Source organism: Triticum aestivum, chromosome 2D (genome assembly GCF_018294505.1).
Source record: "Triticum aestivum cultivar Chinese Spring chromosome 2D, IWGSC CS RefSeq v2.1, whole genome shotgun sequence".
Lineage (NCBI taxonomy): Eukaryota > Viridiplantae > Streptophyta > Magnoliopsida > Poales > Poaceae > Triticum > Triticum aestivum.
In genome coordinates, this window is record NC_057799.1 from 615,856,269 (window position 1) to 615,878,638 (window position 22,370).

The following is a 22,370-nucleotide window of genomic DNA, read 5'->3' on the forward strand; positions in this document are numbered from 1 at the left end:
CCTGCCCGACGATGTACATTATGAAATCATGGAGGTGGACGAACACAAATACCATTACGGGATGCCTCTCGTCAAAGATGTCAGATCTCTAAGCACGATGATGCGAAGACTACATGATTGGTACATGAAAACCTGCAGAGAGTTTGATGGGATGAGTACTTTGACACTGAGAGTTAAACCAGAGCATGACCTCGTTGGAATTGAACTGCTGAATGTTCCATTTGAGGATTTGTTCCAGTTTTACAATCAAAAGGCCCTCGATAAAACAACGATCACTTGCTACTGTCTGTAAGTAGTACTACTTCTGTCATTAAGTCTCTCTATATAGGTCAGCTCTTTCATTGCATGTATTTATACTTATCCTCACTATATTATGCAGATTGAAGATCGCCGAATTGAAGAAAAGACAAATCGGTGATATTGGGTTCATTAACACAAATCTCATAGATGCATATACGGTTGAAAAACATCCCAAAGAAGCCGAGGCCAACTTGCTACAATCGTTGGTATTAAATCAAAACAAAGATACAATACTCTTTCCTTACAACTTCAAGTGAGTGTTACTGTCTTGTGCATATTCGGTTTTCCTTATTAGTCCAGGTTATGGTAATGTAATTGATGACTTATGCATGCATGCGCAGCTTCCACTATATTCTCCTAGAGATTAAGCTTGAGCCGGGAGTAGTAACCGTCTTAGACTCGAGACGAAAAGATCCCCAGGACTATGCGAACATGACTCAAATGCTCCAGAAATAAGTTAAATCGATCATTATCCACCATATCAGCAACTTTGTTCATTTCCTGATATCAAGTAATTGTTTTCTTTGTCTGGCAGGGTTTGGAGAAAATTCACCTCAAAAGCTCCGGGATTGTCGAAGAAGCTGCAATTTAATCACCCGAAAGTAAGTACTATAGTAGCATGTTCCGCGCATCTCCTACTGATTCAAGCGGTAGTTTCATCAATACCATTTAGCATGCCTGCTTATCAGTTTGATTGCCTCTATTTCTTGTAAAGTGGTTGTGGCAGGAACCCGGGAATAATTACTGTGGATACTACGTTTGCGAGTCCATCCGCTACCATACCTGTGAGCGGGGCTACACTGAAGAACAATATGAAGTGCGTAAGCAATAATATTCACAATTTTATTTTATTACCATCATTTGTGTTGAGTTTCATTTATTCATATATATATATGTATTGACCCCCTTCTTCAAATTAGATCTTTCAGATGCGTGATGAACTCCTAGCACCAGATCGTATGCGAAGAATTCAAGAGGAATTGGCGGCATTCTTCCTTGACCAGGTGATCGCTGAAAACGGAGAATACTATGTGGACCCTGTGTTCCTACAATATAATTAGGAGATTGTATTGTAAGAGATAATTATTGTATATCTGTAGCCGGTAGTGTCGGATAGATATACGAGAACTTGTTGTTCGACCAATATCTCGGAGAAGGAGAGGTGGTCGATATCACTTCTCTCTGTATGCATATGTTCATGACGATCTTCTGTTTCCTTCATTTGATTACTAGCTAGCGTGTCTACTCCTCTCCATACGTATATAGTACGTAACATCGATCAAGCACGGAGATAAGAGAGGACACTTCTCTCTATTAATTAGCTAGCTAACACAATATATGAAACACCTAAATTAACCCTCCAAAACCCCTAAACCACCCCCTTTCAAAAAAAAACCTCACCTCCTACCTTGTGCTGACGCGTGGATGCCTATTGGTCCCGGTTGGTGGCACCAACCGGGACCAAAGGCCCTCCTGCCTGGGCTCCCCGCACCGGCCACGTGGACGGCCTTTAGTCCCGGTTCGTGTAAGAACCGGAACTAAAGGGCTAGGGCATTAGTAACGACCCTTTAGTCCCGGTTTCAGGGTAAAAGTCCCTTTTCCTACTAGTGATTGCATCTGCAAGCTAAGGTGGCGCACACCTGGGCCATGGCCGCCACCCACGTGCGCAGCGGAGGTTTGTTGCACGAACGGCACGGCTCGCGGCGCGCCAGCCGACCAGGACTGCTTGGATTGTGAGCTAGTGTTGCGTCTAATTCCCGTCAAGTTGGACCTGAGCGGATGGTGCAGACAGCATGGAGATCGAAGTTCACTTTGGCCACTTGATCCACATCGACAGAGACGGGGCACGTATAATCTATCCGCCATGCCGATTGCTCAAGAGAAAGTAAGAACTAGCCTCTAAGGATTTGCGCTCTGCTGCGCAGAGGTAGTGTGCATGTATTAATATTTTTTTGAGACTAGTGTGCATGTACTAATTAACTCCGTATTTGACGTTTGCTAGTGTTATAATATATTTTTGGATGCATGAAATAATATACGAACAAAACAGGATGAAACAAGAAATCTCACCCACATTTATTTCTGATTGATACAAACAAAAAAGACACAACCGACCGATCAACGTTCTCATACGTAGAAAAACAGAACACACTCACATGACACACACACAAACAAATAAAAGCAAGAAGGAGCAGGTGAACATCCACCGCTTGAAACCAACATGCAAGAAACACACATATCCAACGAACTAGAGGTCTTGCATGCACGAAGAGACCTCCCACGCGCTCATTAGCAGGCCTTTTGCTTGACGCATTCCACCTGGGCACTTTTGCTTTGAGCCGGAGCCTTCCACGCCTTCTTCATCTTGCAGAGGCATGAGTGGCCTCCAAAGGCGACGCAGCAGTCCACTTGAACCTGACTGACTTTACCCGAAATAATCCTGTCGGCAGTGGCATCTTTGTTACCTTCTCCGAAGCTCTTGAAGCACGCATTCACGACGTTCTGATCGACACCGTCGCACACCGGCGCACCGCCTATGGCAGGTACCTTCTGGGCCACAGCGACGGCGCACATCAGGGCGACCAGCGCCGCCATGGCAGCGAGCCTCGGGAACATTGCTGCTGCCATGATCAGATCGACCTAGGATATAGCTGATGGAAGGTCGATGCACTCACTCACCGCTTATGCCTGGTGTGGGTTGTTTTTGTGTAGAGGTCTGCCGGGGCTTTTATAGAGCTAGCTAGATAGGTGTGGGCATTTGGGGTCCTAGCTGGACTCGATTAGACATTACGCTGGCTACCATGCTTGATCACGTGGGCTACCAGTTGCTGGCTACTATGCTTGATCACGTGGGCTATCAATCGCCACCTAACCAGACATAGTAATCCTCGTGTCGCGCTTCATTAGCTACTAATGGCCATCTATCCGGGAATAAATACTGCAGAATGGCGTGATTAAGGATGAACGGAACGACATCACCACCCTAGCAAAGCTTGGATCTGGATCTAGTAATTATATTCCTCATGTCTAATTCATTTATTCTTGGACTTGGTGATATTCTATATAGAGAAAAGTATGTTTTTGTCCCTCAAGTTCCCAAAAAGTACAGAATTGGTCCCTCAAAATTTTTTGATATACATTTGGTCCCTCAAGTCTCAAAACCGGACAAGTTTGGTCCTAAACTAGATTTTGACCCGTTGACCGGGTTTGACCGCCACAAAACCGTCCGATGAACAGTAAATTCGAATTAAAAAATACTTCAAAAACAACTGAATTTTTTTGGGGTCCGCATGTGAGCATATTGGACCGCAAAAAATTTCAGATTTTTTTGAAGTTTTTTTAAACTCGAATTTACTGTTCATCGGGCGGTTTTGTGGCAGTCAAACCCGGTCAACGGGGTCAAAATCTGGTTTAGGACCAAACTTGTCCGGTTTTGAGACTTGAGGGACCAAATGTATACCAAAAAAATTAAAGGACCAAGTCTGTATTTTTTGGAAACTTAAGGGACCAAAAACATACTTTCTCTTCTATATATGTGCATGATGACAAAGCCTCTGCCCATTGCTTTGGATCGTCTCATTTCTTTATTTTATCCCGTCAGAGGATAACTGTACGACCCACGCGCTCTTGTGCACCGTGGTCGGGGATGCGCTGCCGTCGCGTAGCGTCGCACCTTCCAGTGCTGGAGCCGAGGCTGGCGGGCTCGTAGTACCGCTAGTAGCGCGCTTGGCGGCGGAGCGGAGCTCAAACCCGCGTGAAGAGGCGGCGGCACGCTCGACGTGCTGGCCGGCGCTGGAGGTCAAGGACGCAGCCATAGCCGACGATGGGCGATTGAGCCGTTAGGCCAACTCCACCGCGCCCAAACGGAAGTCCGGTTTGGTCGAATTTTGTCCTTTTGAAGCGCCGATGGGTTCGTCCGTGTTCGGTTTTGTCCATTGGGTCGTGCGTGTGCCTACCGCGCGGCCGCACCCCAAATCACGTCCGCGATGGACATGATTTAAAAAAAAACAGAAAAACGTAAATAAAATGACTAAAAAAATAAATAAGCGCAGTTTAATAAACATAAAACTTAGTTAGGGTCGCCACGGCCACAAAATGGCCCAGTTTCACGTCCAACTTGACATAATTAAACATAAAAAAGAAAATAAAAAATGGCCGCCGCCAACGCGCTTCTGCCCGTGCCCGTCGATGCCGTCGCCGTCGTCGTCTTCAGCGGCCGCCGGCGTCGTCGTCGTCGCTGACGAGGTCCACGTAGGCCGGCGGCGTCTAGAGGTGGGCCGGCGGTGCGTGGTAGACGGAGGCGGGCTGGACAGCGGGAGGTGCCTGCACGACCACCTCCCGTGGTGACGCCTCCCGCTCGGTGACAGCGGCGGCGTGGGGCACCAGTTCACGCCTCCCACGGCGTCGGCCATCTCCGGCGCGGTGCACGACCAGCTCCATTGCTGGCCCACCAGGCCGGGGTGGAACGCGGCCACCGGCTCCACCTCCATCGCCTCCTCCCTCCTCTCCTCCTCCTTGACGGCCGCCATCTCCATCTCGGGGAAGGGGACGTCGCCGGCGGCAGAGAGTGCCAGCGCCTCCTCCAAGCCGTCCCACTGGCGCTCGTCGTGCGTGTTCATGGAGTCCTCCATGACACGCTGCATGAGCCGGGCCTCCTCCTCCGCTGTCATGCGAGGAGGTGGAGGTGGCGACGGAGACGGGGAAGGCGACAGCGTGGGCGTGAGGCCGCGCACCCGCGTACGTCCCGCGCACCTCTCGTCGTGGCCGCCGCGGCCCCGACACCGTGTCGGCGAAGTAGGACGCGCGGCGCGTGTCGTGCTCGTCCTGGAGCCATGTGTCCCAGAGCACGGAGTCGGGGGCGTACCTGTCGTCGTAGTACAGGTCGTCGGGGAGGAGGCGGCAGCGGTGCTCGATCTCATCGCCGCACGCACGGCCGCTCGCCGGCACCGGCGGGATCGGCACACGGTCGGCGCTGAGGTGCCATCCGTTGGGGAGGTGGACGTCGCTCCACGGGACCGGCGTCCTCGTATCCCAGTACCGCCGGCACACGTCCGCCGCGAGGTACTGCCGGTCGCGCTCGCCGGCGGGCCTAGGGTTGATGGTGAAGGGGGCCGGCGCGGGGGCTCGACGGGAGGAGCACGGCGGTGACGCGGGCTCCTCCTTCTTCACGGAGCCGCGGCGGCACCCCGAGGAGGAGCCGGCCTCACGATCGTGCTTCCCCTTGCGGTTCGAGAAGCCCCTGGCTTCGAGGTGGCCGGCCGGCGAGCTCGAGAACAAGGGAGGGCTAGGGTTTGGCGCTGTCGGGTTTTGAGGAGGCCGCAGGGTGGCGTGGGGCAGCGTGGACGACGCCCGGTCCACGGTTCCCACTTAAAGAAGGACGGCGACCTTTCGATGTGCGGATGACAGGTAGGGCCGCCCGCTCGTGCGCATTGATGTGAGCGGATGGGAGGTAGGTGGCCGCCTGCCACGCGGCCCCGACGCGGACGAGGTGCGCATCCGTTTGGTGTCCGCCGCGACCTAAACACGGCGCAAGTTTGCGCTCGAAATGGATCGGCTCAGATACAAAACGGATCAGATAGGTTTGGGCCGTCGCGTGTTGGGCCGCTTCGTTTGTCCGTTTTATCTCAAACAAACGGACCGAACAGAATGGAGTCGAGCGGTCGAGTTGGCCTCCGAAGAGAAAGGACCGAGAGAGGCCGGAGAACGCAGTACCGTGTCACGCAGGGGCGTCGCGATTACACAACTGCGTGCGCGTGTGTGGATGGATGGGCCCCTGGCCTCGACCAATCAGGTCCAAGCATACGGATTGTGTGGTTCCTTAGGACGCTGTGAGCCGTTGGATTTTGTATAGATAGCAAATCTAGCTGCTCTTTGCATAAAACTGCATTGCAGATTTGCAGGTGGTTTATGTCTCGTAAGACCATCTCTGGCATATCCAGCAAACTTGACCATCCGATAACCGTTGGTCTGCGGGATGTAAACCCGTTCTGAATATAGTCCCTCCGTCCCAAAATTCTTGTCTTAGATACATCCGTATCTAGACAAATTTAAGACAAGAATTTTAGGACGGAGGGAGTATCTCCTAAATTTGGCTGTCCTGATTTTTTTTTTCGAGATACCGAATCCACGAGGCCATTTCCTTTGTATCTACGAGATTGAGGGCATTTTTTGCAAAGACCTAAAATATAAAAAATGGTCGGCGGGAGGGTACTTTCAGCTTCCCACCATGGTCTTCCACAAGCACGACCTCACCGGACGCCTCGACGTCGGCGACCATCGGACCCTACCCTCCGCGAGGTGTGGCCGCGAGGTAGCTAGCCAGCTAGCTACTGCTGGTGCCGCCACCACCGCGAGCTAGCTAGATAGCTAGCTGCCGCTCCGTCGCGAGCGAGAGAGCACTCGAGGTCATGGTGGCTGCGGGCGAGCTTGTGAGGAATTAGAAGGAGGCCAGGTGTGAGAGCTGATGGTGGCTAAAGCCGAGGCGGGGGGCTTGCAGGGCGGCAGTCGCAAAGAGGCAACGAAGCTAGAGGATTCCTATTTAGCGTTGTAGGCGCTTATTCTTATTGTTTTTGCAAACGGGCGCCTACAGACTTGCTAGTTGGGTTCCGCCCATTTGCTTTCCTTCTTTTTCTGTTAAAAGAGAAAAAAGAGCGTGCATAATATACGGGTATTTCCAGGTTATTCCACATTCCAGTAACTACCTCGCCAAGCGAACTTGCTGCCCTCCTTCCATCTTTTTTTGTCTTTTCCAGTCCTGTATTTCGTTTTCCCTTTTTCTTTTTTGTTTTCATTTTTCTTTTTCCTTCTTCCTCGTTCAATGAACTTTTTCAAATTCATCGTATTTACAAAAATAGTTGAAATTTTTAAAAATTCAATGAACTTTTCTATCGATGAACTTCTTGTCAAATTCGTGAACATTTTCTTCATATTTGATGAACTTTTCTAAAAATTGAGTTTTTTTTTCAAATTTGATGAACATTTTTCAAATTTGTCGATTTTTTTCTTCAAAATTGATGCTTTTTCTATTCTAATTTGTGAATTTTTTTTAAAATTGATGACCTATTTTTCAAACTCGCTGAACTTTTTGTCAAAATCGATGAGCTTTTTTCAATATTGATGATTTCTTTCCAAATATTTGTGTTTTTTTAAAGGAACTTTTTTTTTCACTTTTTCATAAATGTCCTTCAAAATCGAGGAACTTTCTTAAGTTTGTGAACTTACCTTAAAAAATGATGAACTATTTTTAAGTGTTTGAACTTTTCTTCCAAAATGATAAACTTTTGTCGTAAAAACAATGAACTTTTTCAAAATCACGATTTTCCTAAAAAAATAAAAATCTGAGTGATTAATAAATAGCGCGGCCCAGGGGAAGGGGAAAAGAGATGGGATGCTGGGATGGGATGAGAACGAATGGTTGCAGTGGTTAGCTAAGCTAGATGGGATGAGAACGAAGGGGAAAAAAATAAAATTCAATTATACTGTTAGAGCTATTATCAATCACAAGTGTCCAATGGTTGCAGTGGTTAGCTAAGCTAGATGGGATGAGAACGAAGCGCCCAGGGGAAGGGGAAAAGAGATGGGATGCTGGGCATTTCGATCCTAGGAGGCGTGTAGATAGGTGTACGTTCCGGCCACTCCACTTACCGATTTGTTTAAGTCGCCGAACACCCTGTGATATGCGCGGTTTTGGTCTCCGCAATGTGTGTTTTTCTAGAGAAAAAGAGCCTAACATCTATTCCCTTCGTTCTTTAAAAAGTGTACTTCCAAGTTTGTTGAAGAGTCAAAATAGTTATTATTTGACCGTATTTATACAATAATACATCAACAACACTTGTACCATCAAATGAGTAGCATTAGATCATGATTAAATATATTTTCATCATATACCTATTTAGTTTTACAAACATTGATATAATTTTGCACAAACTCAGTCAAACTTTGAGATAGTTTAACCCTCCAACAAAATTGGAAGTACATTTTTTAAGGACGGAGGGAGTACGTCAAATGCTTGTGTTTTAAATATGTTCATGCTTTTATCAAAATGAGAAAAAATTCCCCAAAAATGTTCCATTTAAAAAGATACACTTCTAGTTATTCACAAAACTTAAAAATTATTATCGATGTTAATCAAAATCGGATATAAGCAATGGCGCTTAGCACGTAATGTCACACAGAGTAGATTTTATGATTTTGTTACTTCGTTGTAGGCATTTGTATTAGGATAAACTAAACTAAACAACGGTCTATTACAAAAGTCATATGTAAGTGACAGAAACTGTACCCATCCATCCAAAACAATAAGGTGTGCATCAAGGAGGGTTGCTCGCGCCTGCTACGTGGGATCGCTAGAGACAAAAAGAGATTGCAGGGAGAAAAGAAAATCGTGCCGTGAGCGGGGACAAAAGAGAGAGACACAAAGCATTCTTTTTCCTCCTCCTCTCGCATCTTCTTGTTTCCACCCCGACTGGCGGCTAGGGTTCCCGCCGGCACCGCCACAGCCGCCGCTACCATCCTTGCTCCGCCATCTATGGCCATCAGAGAAGGCGCCCTCCTGAAACCTGAAACCTGCTCTTGTTCAAACCTTCTCGTCTTGGCGTCAAGGCGTGCTATTCTGCCTGGCACGCGTCCGTCCGCCATCCACACCGCACCACCCCCGCGAGCGACCCAAGCTTAGCCACAATCCCCACCCGTCCCACCCTCCCCGCCGAACCCGCCGATGCAAAACGAGGCGCGGGTGGGCGGCGTGGCCCTCGACGGCTGCGGCGCCGTCTCGGCCTCCCCCGCCAGGAGCAGCAGCAGCGCCACATCGGCACCGCCGCGCACCTTGCCGCCGGAGGCTTCGCGGGCGTCGTCAGCAAGACCTGCACCACGCCCCTCGCCCGCCTCACCATCCTCTTCCAGGTAAAAAAGGCTTCCCCCACACCCCCTCCTTTCTCCCGCGTTCTCGTGTGCATGGACGGGTTGGGAGCTCAGAGGGGACAGGGGAGGGTAGCATCTTGCTTCCGCAGCTGCGAATTTGTGCCTCGAGGGGGGGATTTCAGACCACACGAATCTCCGGCGAGGACTAATTAGAGCTGTCCTTTCGATTTTGCGAGATTCTGTGTCCAGGACATGATTTGACGAGAAAGGAACCCCCCTTTGAATGTGTGGGATTCCGCGTGCCCTGACATCCAAGGAATTTAGGGGCGAAAAGCATGAGGAAAACGTCGGGATTGTAGCAATTAATGGGGTTATCTGAGCGTGAAGGAAGAATTTCCTTCTTTCTCGGTTTGCCGGTGTGCTTCTGGCTTCACACGTAGGCTTTTCAAAGGAAATTTGATGCTGATACTATTAACTTAGTTCCCTGAATGCGATATATAGATTCTTTCCTCGCTTTTAACTGATTGCTCCAAACTGTATATCCCTGGTTGACAGTTATGAACTACTTATTGCTGTTCATTTACAACACTCTGCTTATATAGTGTCCAATCATCATCCGAAGTTCAGCCTTGGCTGTGAATTTTCTGTATTATACGCTGTTCATAGCTACAAAATTGCAGTCTCTTGAAATTGTTCTTGAATATGAACCCAACAACATTATTTTTGGGTCACGTAACCCATATGTTGATGATGAAGTTTGTTATACGAGCTTGTGACATACTGATCCGACAGGTGGCAGGTATGCATTCAGATGCTGCAGCTCTAAGGAAGTGTAGTATATGGCACGTGGCTTTGCGGATTGTTTGGGGCATTTTGGAAAGGCAATCTTGTCACCATTGTACATCGATTACCTTATTCCGCCATGAGCTTCTATTCTTATGAGCGATACAAAAAGATCAGCACTAAGTTTCAGTATGTTAACTTGTAAGATTGTTCATGACTTTATGCTTTTTGTTATAGTTTGATGAGTTTTGAATAACGGTTGCAGCTTCTCGGAATGGTGCCTGGCCTAGATGACCCAAATTATGTTAGTGTCGTACGTTTACTTGGTGGTGGTCTAGCGGGAGTGACAGCTGCATCTGTAACTTACCCGTTGGATGTTGTTCGAACTCGTTTGGCAACACAGGTACACTTTTCTTCTTTTTGTGAATAATACTTAAACAATCAATCAACCAATCTAACTTCCAGATAGAGGTTAGGACATCCATAGATTCAACTTTCATGCAATTCAGCTTTATAGACCAAGGAAGGGATGGCATCGAGGTGCCGATAGAGGCCCTAGGTCGAGGCGGCGAGATGCAGAGATGCGGGGTAGTGCGGATGAAGAGGCAGCTCCAGATCCGCGCGCAACCGCCGCTCTCTCCTTCCTCCGCCGCCTTCCCTGTGCTCAGGTCAGTGCCGCCACCACTGCTCCACGCCTCGTTCCTATCCAATTCGCCTCATATTCTTTGTTTGCGGTGGCTGGCGCAGCTCCGTCTTCTCCCCGCCCTCCATCCCCATGTGTTTTGCAGCGACCCTAGGAGGAGCTCGAGCCACATCGGTGAATGTTCTCTGCTAGGTTTGGTGCTACTACTCCGTCTTCGATCCCAGCCATCTCGCACCTTCCTGATTGTTTGTTCTCCTTTCCTCTGTTTTGATCGGCAGGTTGAGTTATGCTTCAACCGCGTCTATGATGTATGAATTCCTCACTATTTTCATGATCATGATGCTTTGTTTTGTGTGGTTCTCATGCAAATTTTGGAGGTTTAGGATTGGTAAGTTGTGAGCTTGGCTCCCATATCATTTTTCTCCTGTCTACATTTATCTCAATGTATGTAAGAAAATTAGTCTCGATTTACTATGGCAATAGTGGTTGATTGCAGCCATTAAAAAGATTGATTAGTTCAGGTTATTTAAACTGCAGCAAGGAATTAACATTACAGTTATCTTTGAATTTTTTTATGTTTCCTCTTTTCTCTGATCTAAAATAATATGTCATGTCTGTGTATTGTACTCCACATCATCATTTCCTTCTACATTGCTCATAGGAGAATATTGTAATGGCACTTCATTTGTTGGTGGTAATACTCACAACTCCAGTTTATCTTTCTGTCGCGTTTCATCTATTGAGCATGGACGTATGCCAAGTTCACTTTTTTGTTGCACCTATTGTTAGATCTAGAGTATCACTAGCTGAATCTTCTGTTTGTGTTCAGGGCTGAAGCCACAAAATAGAAGGGGTGAATGAGGCGACGGCTGACGGCAACCACAAGAGGAGGTCGGGGCCGTCGAAGAGTATGCGTGGGCGACTCCGGCGAATGTCGATGATGCGGCAATGAGAAGACCCTCTCTATGAGCCCTATCCATCTCAATTGGCGTCTCGATTTTTTGTTCTGGTTCTCCCTGTTTCTCTCCTTTATTATGGTGGTCGGTCCGTTGAAAACACCAGCTGCTAAGGGTCTATAGACAGTTATAAGAAAGCATCCATACTTCCATAGGAAAAAGCTTGCACTTACGAAATAGCAGTCTTAGAGTAGAGAGTGCAAGGAAGATTTGATCATTTGTCTGATGTGGTGATGTCCATCTGCTGAATGAAACGTTCGTCCGGTCAGCTCTATTTTATTTTGTTTTCAGCTCCATGTGCCGATTCTTTGATGAGTTTCAAACTTCCAATTTGATGGATGGTCCTGCAGAAGAAGAGCACGAAGAACATCCTTCTTCCTATATATCTCAAATTGGTTGCTTTCAGTCATAATATTTAAACTACTATTGATCTTCTAAAATATCATTTGTTATTTCTTCCAGCTATCAATTGGTCACTTTTGATGTGTTTTTGACATTACGAGCCTATCACTTTTGATGTGTTGGTATTAGAATGAAATGGAATTGCCATTTCAGTTTGTGTGTACACTCTATTTATGCTTTTGAAGTACATATCATTGCACAGTTATTAATGTATGATTCATATAGAACTTGATGAATTGCAGAGTTATCCTTTCACAATTTTATAAGATGTTGAAATCAATTCGCCTTCTTTTTGATGAGCTGGTTCTCTTAGAAAATCGGCACGGCACCTGAAGGTGACTATTTTAATTCCTATAATCAATGGCTACAAACTTCTTCTAGCTCTACAATGAGGCAGGTAATGCAACTTATGCCATTAGTACTATATTGGTGATTTGAATTGAAAAAAAATGTAATTAGTTTTTCACTTCTGGATACCTTTTTCTTAGAACAATGCATCTATCGTGTAATCAGTGTGATGATAGAACTGACAATATTGCTGTATAGCTTGTTGAGTAGAACATGGCCGCTTGATTTTAATTATCAAACATCCTGGTTCACTACATTTATCAATTTGTTAGTATGTCCATGCAAGTTGTAGCTTTGTTAATTTCCTTCTCCATGTAGTCTCTTTGTACTGGAGTATTTCATATATGACTTAACTATATCTTGCTGAATATTTATTTTATGTTTTAGATGGTACAAACTATAAGTGTACCTTAAAGAATACTTATTCTATGCAGCTACCTATATCCTGATGTCATGAGCCTGCTGTAAACATAGATCTGATTATATTTTATTTTGTTTACCATATGATACTCCCTCCGTCCCAAAATGTAAGATGTTTCTTGACACTACCATAGTCTCAAAAAACGTCTTACATTTCGGGACGGAGGGAGTAGAAGCTTTCAAAGAATTTCGGACGGAATTTGATGTAAATTATAATTGAAAATGTTTAATCTCAGTTGCCTAACAGGCCTTTGCACTTCTATCAGAACCATCACATGTTTACTTCTATCTGAAGTAGCACATATTTTTTCGCCACGTAATTGTCAGCCCTACTAGATAATTGCTTAGGCATTTCATCTTCAATTCACTATAATACACAATCTGTCTTATCGAGGTAAGTTATTATGTTTATCTCTCGTGTGATGTTTTTCTATGTAGTATCTCCAATCACCAACAGTTTGTCGGGGCTGAGCTCCTTTTCAGATGAAACGGTAATTGATTTGGAACTACAATGTTTAGTTTACTTCATTGGATAATTTTGGTGCTCGTTGTCGAAGCGAATGAAACTTATTCCTTAGTCGATTGTCTTGTGTGAGGCGATTAATTGTTGCTATCTATGCTACCTGGCAGCAAGCTCTTTATGATAACTTATCTTTCAGACTTACTTGATGCTACTTGCAGCCTGGAGTGAAAAAAATATGATGAAGATCTTGGTGTCTTCTGCTTCATGATCTCCTCCTGCACAAGATGGTTACTTTCATTGTTGCTTGGACGAGGCTTCTTGATTATATCTCTTCCAACCATTTTTCTGACATGGTATGGCCTCCCTGCCTCCTTTCCTTATGACACCATGTTATTTCCCTATATGTATGTCATATGCCATACTCATGTTTGGCATTTAAGTACCAGCAAATTGCTAATGTATTGATTGTTATTTTTCTTGATTATACTGGTCCTGGCTACCCATTTTTTACCTAATAAAACATGTGCCATTGCCTTAAAATATGGAACCCTCAGAGAAATTAAAGGAAGATGGACTGGTCTGGTCTCAACTGTACACCTTCAACTCTCCCATGCTTTATATTTTCTCTAAAGTTGATATTCTTGGAGAGTCATCATGTATCTATGCTGGATCATATATGTGGTTTAGCTCAGACTTGTGCATGTACATGCTCTGGAATGGGTCTACACCAAAAAATATGGCCATGGTTCAGCTACTGTATGCGCCTCATTGCCAAAGACATTCCAGTTGAGTCTGAGTTTGTATTTGTTGACAAGTTATGACATTAGGTAAGAACTGATGCATGTTTGTTTCATAAGGCAGCTGCATAGGGATCTTAAGCATCTTTTGGATATTACTCATGGTTAATACACATATATCTTTGATTGTTTCTTTTTTTTGTTTTCTCAACTTATATTATATATGCCTGGAGCTTGTTTTGTACTCCCTCCGTTCCAAAATAGATGACTCAACTTATATTATACATACTTGAAATATATTATGACGACCTATTGGCTATATTAAACTTGCAAAGTTGTGTTCACAAGACATTCTTAACGCTATGAAAGAAATGATATTTCCACTTTTAGGTGAGGTGCGCATGTAGATGTTAGAGTTTTGTCCGGTGATAGATGTTTTTTCCATATAGTTGTATTCAATTTTGGTTTCTTGGTACGACCGCGCTGAAATATGTGGTTGATTTCTGCACCAGTGCCTTAATCCTTTATTTGGCTGAAATGTAATCTCTGTGCTCCTTCAGTTATTCATGCAAGCATATGGCTATCGATTTCTTTGGTCACATGTGTAATGTTTTTCGTGTACACCGCCACATCTACCGCTTCGCTGCCCTCATTTGTGTTTACTGGTCCCATTAGTTGTAACTGACCTTGATTTCTTGCGTGCATTCTTTACAAATCTTGACAGACATGACACTTTCACTAGCACCAACATCACCAAGCGGCCACCATTCAGGCGGATCTTCAGATTCCTGGAGAACGACCTCTGGGAGGACGTCCATCGACAACCCTAGGGAAGTGACGGTCAGCATTGGGCAGTGACAACACAATGATGTCCATGAGATATCGAAGACAACGGTCTTGTCGACTAGCGGTGCACGGTGTCATGTGCACGCTCCTGATCATCGTCGTCTTCTCCCTTATCGCTGAGCCTTGCCGCTGTGAACAACCACCGCCTCCCGCACCTGCCACTTCAGGTACATACCCCTCCCACTCCCTCAGTGCTTATATCTTGGTCGCATATTTTGTATCATTTGGGAGGAAGGGGTGGTGCGTGGGCGTGGACTATTTAAATATCAATTTAATTGCAATATGTTTAGATTTCAGGAATTAATTGTTTTGAGATTCGATATATAAATGAACATTGTATCCATGATTAATTAGTAATCGTTCCAGTGTCGAGGTTCATATTTTTTACAGCTTGCATTTTTGTACTTTCTTCAGAAAACAAAGCAGACATCAGGTCAGCTTGTGTTTACATTTGATGAAATGTAGTTTGTTGTTAAATCAAATGTATCTTATAGCTAAGTCAAATGCTAAGTTTTAATGGTACAGAAGTTCTTGACCCCAAGAAAACAATATGTTTTTTTCTCTACGGAAGGCACTTTTGACTGATTCATGGGTGATTGAAATTGCCTCTATTCTTGTGAAGCCCAATGATGAGTTCAAGCTTTTAAACATGGTAGTAGTTTACTTTGTGGCTAATTTATGCTTGCTATAACTATGTTTGCATGGCCATCTGTAAATTACGAATTCTGATGTACCCCCTATGTCTGATAATCTAAGATCATTTTGCAAGCTAAAACAGCTTACAAAACGATCTTATATTATGGAACGGAGGGAGTAGCATTTATGTGCCTAATTTACTTGTTCCAGATGAACATATTGTGTACATAAATTGTGATGTCATATATCATTTGTGAGTATGCAGATTATATCTCTTCCAACCATTTTTCTGACATGGTATGGCCTCCCTGCCTCCTTTCCTTATGACAGCATGTTATTTCCCTATATGTATGTCATATGCCATACTCATGTTTGGCCTTTAAGTACCAGCAAATTGCTAATGTATTGATTGTTATTTTTCTTGATTATACTGGTCCTGGCTACCCATTTTTTACCTAATAAAACATGTGCCATTGCCTTAAAATATGGAACCCTCACAGAAATTAAAGGAAGATGGACTGGTCTGGTCGCAACTGTACACCTTCAACTCTCCCATGCATTATATTTTCTCTGAAGTTGATATTCTTGGAGAGTCATCATGTATCTATGCTGGATCATATATGTGGTTTAACTCAGACTTGTGCATGTACATGCTCTGGAATGGGTCTACACCAAAAAATATGGCCATGGTTCAGCTACTGTATGCGCCTCATTGCCAAAGACATTCCAGTTGAGTCTGAGTTTGTATTTGTTGACAAGTTATGACATTAGGTAAGTACTGATGCATGTTTGTTTCATAATGCAGCTGCATAGGGATCTTAAGCATCTTTTGGATATTACTCATGGTTAATACACATATATCTTTGATTGTTTCTTTTTTTTCTCAACTTATATTATATATGCCTGGAGCTTGTTTTGTACTCCCTCCGTTCCAAAATAGATGACTCAACTTATATTATACATACTTGAAATATATTATGACGACCTATTGGCTATATTAAACTTGCAAAGTTGTGTTCACAAGACATTCTTAACGCTATGAAAGAAATGATATCCACTTTTAGGTGAGGTGGATATGTAGATGTTAGAGTTTTGTCCGGTGATAGATGTTTTTTCCATATAGTTGTATTCAATTTTGGTTTCTTGGTACGACCGCGCTGAAATATGTGGTTGATTTCTGCACCAGTGCCTTAATCCTTTATTTGGCTGAAATGTAATCCCTGTGCTCCATCAGTTATTCATGCAAGCATATGGCTATCGATTTCTTTGGTCACATGTGTAATGTTTTTCGTGTACACCGCCACATCTACCGCTTTGCTGCCCTTATTTGTGTTTACTGGTCCTATTTGTTGTACCTGACCTTGATTTCTTGCGTGCATTCTTTACAAATATTGACAGACATGACACTTTCACTAGCACCAACATCACCAAGCGGCCACCATTCAGGCGGATCTTCAGATTCCTGGAGAACGACCTCTGGGAGGAGGTCCATCGACAACCTTAGGGAAGTGACAGTCAGCATTGGGCAGTGACAACACAGTGATGTCCATGATATATCGAAGACAACGGTCTTGTCGACTAGCGGTGCACGGTGTCATGTGCACGCTCCTGATCATCGCCGTCTTCTCCCTTATCGCTGATCCTTGCCGCTGTGAACAACCACCGCCTCCCGCACCTGCCACTTCAGGTACATACCCCTCCCACTCCCTCAGTGCTTATATCTTGGTCGCATATTTTGTATCATTTGGGAGGAAGGGGTGGTGCGTGGGCGTGGACTATCTAAATATCAATTTAATTGCAATATGTTTAGATTTCAGGAATTAATTGTTTTGAGATTCGATATATAAATGAACATTGTATCCATGATTAATTAGTAATCGTTCCAGTGTCGAGGTTCATATTTTTTACAGCTTGCATTTTTGTACTTTCTTCAGAAAACAAAGCAGACATCAGGTCAGCTTGTGTTTACATTTGATGAAATGTAGTTTGTTGTTAAATCAAATGTATCTTATAGCTAAGTCAAATGCTAAGTTTTAATGGTACAGAAGTTCTTGACCCCAAGAAAACAATATGTTTTTTTCTCTACGGAAGGCACTTTTGACTGATTCATGGGTGATTGAAATTGCCTCTATTCTTGTGAAGCCCAATGATGAGTTCAAGCTTTTAAACATGGTAGTAGTTTACTTTGTGGCTAATTTATGCTTGCTATAACTATGTTTGCATGGCCATCTGTAAATTACGAATTCTGATGTACCCCCTATGTCTGATAATCTAAGATCATTTTGCAAGCTAAAACAGCTTACAAAACGATCTTATATTATGGAACGGAGGGAGTAGCATTTATGTGCCTAATTTACTTGTTCCAGATGAACATATTGTGTACATAAATTGTGATGTCATATATCATTTGTGAGTATGCAGATTATATCTCTTCCAACCATTTTTCTGACATGGTATGGCCTCCCTGCCTCCTTTCCTTATGACAGCATGTTATTTCCCTATATGTATGTCATATGCCATACTCATGTTTGGCCTTTAAGTACCAGCAAATTGCTAATGTATTGATTGTTATTTTTCTTGATTATACTGGTCCTGGCTACCCATTTTTTACCTAATAAAACATGTGCCATTGCCTTAAAATATGGAACCCTCACAGAAATTAAAGGAAGATGGACTGGTGTGGTCTCAACTGTACACCTTCAACTCTCCCATGCTTTATATTTTCTCTGAAGTTGATATTCTTGGAGAGTCAACATGTATCTATGCTGGATCATATACGTGGTTTAGCTCAGACTTGTGCATGTACATGCTCTGGAATGGGTCTACTCCAAAAAATATGGCCATGGTTCAGCTACTGTATGCGCCTCATTCCCAAAGACATTCCAGTTGAGTCTGAGTTTGTATTTGTTGACAAGTTATGACATTAGGTAAGTACTGATGCATGTTTGTTTCATAATGCAGCTGCATAGGGATCTTAAGCATCTTTTGGATATTACTCATGGTTAATACACATATATCTTTGATTGTTTCTTTTTTTTGTTTTCTTAACTTATATATATATGCCCGGAGCTTGTTTTGTACTCCCTCCGTTCCAAAATAGATGACTCAACTTATATTATACATACTTGAAATATATTATGACGACCTATTGGCTATATTAAACTTGCAAAGTTGTGTTCACAAGACATTCTTAACGCTATGAAAGAAATGATATTTCCACTTTTAGGTGAGGTGCACATGTAGATGTTAGAGTTTTGTCCGGTGATAGATGTTTTTTCCATAGAGTTGTATTCAATTTTGGTTTCTTGGTACGACCGCGCTGAAATATGTGGTTGATTTCTGCACCAGTGCCTTAATCCTTTATTTGGCTGAAATGTAATGGCTGTGCTCCTTCAGTTATTCATGCAAGCATATGGCTATCGATTTCTTTGGTCACATGTGTAATGTTTTTCGTGTACCCCGCCACATCTACCGCTTCGCTGCCCTCATTTGTGTTTACTGGTCCCATTAGTTGTACCCGACCTTGATTTCTTGCGTGCATTCTTTACAAATCTTGACAGACATGACACTTTCACTAGCACCAACATCACCAAGTGGCCACCATTCAGGCGGATCTTCAGATTCCGGGAGAACGACCTCTGGGAGGACGTCCATCGACAACCTTAGGGAAGTGACAGTCAGCATTGGACAGTGACAACACAGTGATCTCCATGAGATATCGAAGACAACGGTCTTGTCGACTAGCGGTGCACGGTGTCATGTGCACGCTCCTGATCATCGTCGTCTTCTCCCTTATCGCCGAGCCTTGCCGCTATGAACAACCACCGCCTCCCGCACCTTCCACTTCAGGTACGTACCCCTCCCACTCCCTCAGTGCTTATATCTTGGTCGCATATTTTGTATCATTTGGGAGGAAGGGTTGGTGCGTGGGCGTGGACTATTTTAAATATCAATTTAATTGAAATATGTTTAGATTTCAGGAATTAATTGTTTTGAGATTCGATATATAAATGAACATTGTATCCATGATTAACTAGTAATCGTTCCAGTGTCGAGGTTCATATTTTTGACAGCTTGCATTTTTGTACTTTCTTCAGAAAACAAAGCAGACATCAGGTCAGCTTGTGTTTACATTTGATGAAATGTAGTTTGTTGTTAAATCAAATGTATCTTGTAGCTAAGTCAAATGCTAAGTTTTAATGGTACAGAAGTTCTTGACCCCAAGAAAACAATATGTTTTTTTCTCTACGGAAGGCACTTTTGACTGATTCATGGGTGATTGAAATTGCCTCTATTCTTGTGAAGCCCAATGATGAGTTCAAACTTTTAAACATGGTAGTAGTTTACTTTGTGGCTAATTTATGCTTGCTATAACTATGTTTGCATGGCCATTTGTAAATTACGAATTCTGATGTACCCCCTATGTCTGATAATCTAAGATCATTTTACAAGCTAAAACATCTTACAAAAGGATCTTATATTATGGAACGGAGGGAGTAGCATTTATGTGCCTAATTTACTTGCTCCAGAAGAACATATTGTGTACATAAATTGTGATGTCATATATCATTTGTGAGTGTGCAGATTATATCTCTTCCAACCATTTTTCTAAAATGGTATGGCCTCCCTGCCTCCTTTCCTTATGACAGCATGTTATTTCCCTATATGTATGTCATATGCCATACTCATGTTTGGCCTTTAAGTACCAGCAAATTGCTAATGTATTGATTATTATTTTTCTTGATTATACTGGTCCTGGCTACCCATTTTTTACCTAATAAAACATGTGCCATTGCCTTAAAATATGGAACCCTCACAGAAATTAAAGGAAGATGGACTGGTCTGGTCTCAACTGTACACCTTCAACTCTCCCATGCTTTATATTTTCTCTGAATTTGATATTCTTGGAGAGTCATCATGTATCTATGCTGGATCATATATGTGGTTTAGCTCAGACTAGTGCATGTACATGCTCTAGAATGGGTCTACACCAAAAAATATGGCCATGGTTCAGCTACTGTATGCGCCTCATTCCCAAAGACATTCCAGTTGAGTCTGAGTTTGTATTTGTTGACAAGTTATGACATTAGGTAAGTACTGATGCATGTTTGTTTCATAATGCAGCTGCATAGGGATCTTAAGCATCTTTTGGATATTACTCATGGTTAATACACATATATCTTTGATTGTTTCTTTTTTTTTCTCAACTTATATTATATATGCCTGGAGCTTGTTTTGTACTCCCTCCGTTCCAAAATAGATGACTCAACTTATATTATACATACTTGAAATATATTATGACGACCTATTGGCTATATTAAACTTGCAAAGTTGTGTTCACAAGACATTCTTAACGCTATGAAAGAAATGATATTTCCACTTTTAGGTGAGGTGCATATGTAGATGTTAGAGTTTTGTCCGGTGATAGATGTTTTTTCCATAGAGTTGTATTCAATTTTGGTTTCTTGGTACGACCGCGCTGAAATATGTGGTTGATTTCTGCACCAGTGCCTTAATCCTTTATTTGGCTGAAATGTAATGGCTGTGCTCCTTCAGTTATTCATGCAAGCATATGGCTATCGATTTCTTTGGTCACATGTGTAATGTTCTTCGTGTACCCCGCCACATCTACCGCTTTGCTGCCCTCATTTGTGTTTACTGGTCCTATTAGTTGTACCCGACCTTGATTTCTTGCGTGCATTCTTTACAAATCTTGACAGACATGACACTTTCACTAGCACCAACATCACCAAGCGGCCACCATTCAGGCGGATCTTCAGATTCCTGGAGAACGACCTCTGGGAGGAGGTCCATCGACAACCCTAGGGAAGTGACAGTCAGCATTGGGCAGTGACAACACAGTGATGTCCATGAGATATCGAAGACAACGGTCTTGTCGACTAGCGGTGCACGGTGTCATGTGCACGCTCCTGATCATCGTCGTCTTCTCCCTTATCGCCGAGCCTGGCCGCTGTGAACAACCACCGCCTCCCGCACCTGCCACTTCAGGTACATACCCCTCCCACTCCCTCAATGCTTATATCTTGGTCGCATATTTTGTATCATTCGGGAGGAAGGGTTGGTGCGTGGGCGTGGACTATTTAAATATCAATTTAATTGAAATATGTTTAGATTTCAGGAATTAATTGTTTTGAGATTCGATATATAAATGAACCTTGTATCCATGATTAACTAGTAATCGTTCCAGTGTCGAGGTTCATATTTTTGACAGCTTGCAATTTTGTACTTTCTTCAAAAAACAAAGCAGACATCAGGTCAGCTTGCGTTTACATTTGATGAAATGTAGTTTGTTGTTAAATCAAATGTATCTTCTGGCTAAGTCAAATGCTAAGTTTTAATGGTACAGAAGTTCTTTACCCCAAAAAAACAATATGTTTTTTTCTCTACGGAAGGCACTTTTGACTGATTCATTGGTGATTGAAATTGCCTCTATTCTTGTGAAGCCCAATGATGAGTTCAAGCTTTTAAACATGGTAGTAGTTTACTTTGTGGCTAATTTATGCTTGCTATAACTATGTTTGCATGGCCATTTGTAAATTACGAATTCTGATGTACCCCTATGTCTGATAATCTAAGATCGTTTTACAAGGTAAAACAGCTTACAAAACGATCTTATATTATGGAACGGAGGGAGTAGCATTTATGTGCCTAATTTACTTGCTCCAGATGAACATATTGTGTACAGAAATTGTGATGTCATATATCATTTGTGAGTGTGCAGATTATATCTCTTCCAACCATTTTTCTGACATGGTATGGCCTCCCTGCCTCCTTTCCTTATGACACCATGTTATTTCCCTATATGTATGTCATATGCCATACTCATGTTTGGCCTTTAAGTACCAGCAAATTGCTAATGTATTGATTGTTATTTTTCTTGATTATACTGGTCCTGGCTACATATTTTTTACCTAATAAAACATGTGCCATTGCCTTAAAATATGGATCCCTCACAG

At 43.3% G+C, this 22,370-nt stretch overlaps 2 protein-coding genes and 1 long non-coding RNA gene across 3 annotated transcripts; 2 read left to right on the forward strand and 1 right to left on the reverse strand.

The window, feature by feature from the left end:
- Positions 1-2,352: 2,352 nt before the first annotated feature.
- Positions 2,353-2,994, reverse strand: LOC123050427 (uncharacterized). The gene has a single exon (XM_044473226.1). The coding sequence runs from the start codon at positions 2,926-2,928 to the stop codon at positions 2,590-2,592; it is 339 nt and encodes a 112-aa protein (XP_044329161.1). The 5' UTR covers positions 2,929-2,994; the 3' UTR covers positions 2,353-2,589.
- A 5,886-nt stretch (positions 2,995-8,880) lies between these two features.
- On the forward strand, positions 8,881-12,740 carry LOC123050428 (uncharacterized). The gene is made up of 6 exons (XM_044473227.1): positions 8,881-9,201; positions 10,208-10,345; positions 10,452-10,610; positions 10,690-10,777; positions 10,864-10,973; positions 11,415-12,740. Exons 2-5 carry the CDS (start codon positions 10,217-10,219, stop codon positions 10,866-10,868), a joined length of 381 nt encoding a protein of 126 aa, XP_044329162.1. The 5' UTR covers positions 8,881-9,201; positions 10,208-10,216; the 3' UTR covers positions 10,869-10,973; positions 11,415-12,740.
- Positions 12,741-12,911: 171 nt separating this feature from the next.
- On the forward strand, positions 12,912-19,275 carry LOC123050429 (uncharacterized). The gene is made up of 4 exons (XR_006423767.1): positions 12,912-13,527; positions 14,636-16,164; positions 16,792-18,320; positions 18,954-19,275. It is a non-coding gene; the product is annotated as an uncharacterized lncRNA (long non-coding RNA).
- Positions 19,276-22,370: the final 3,095 nt, after the last annotated feature.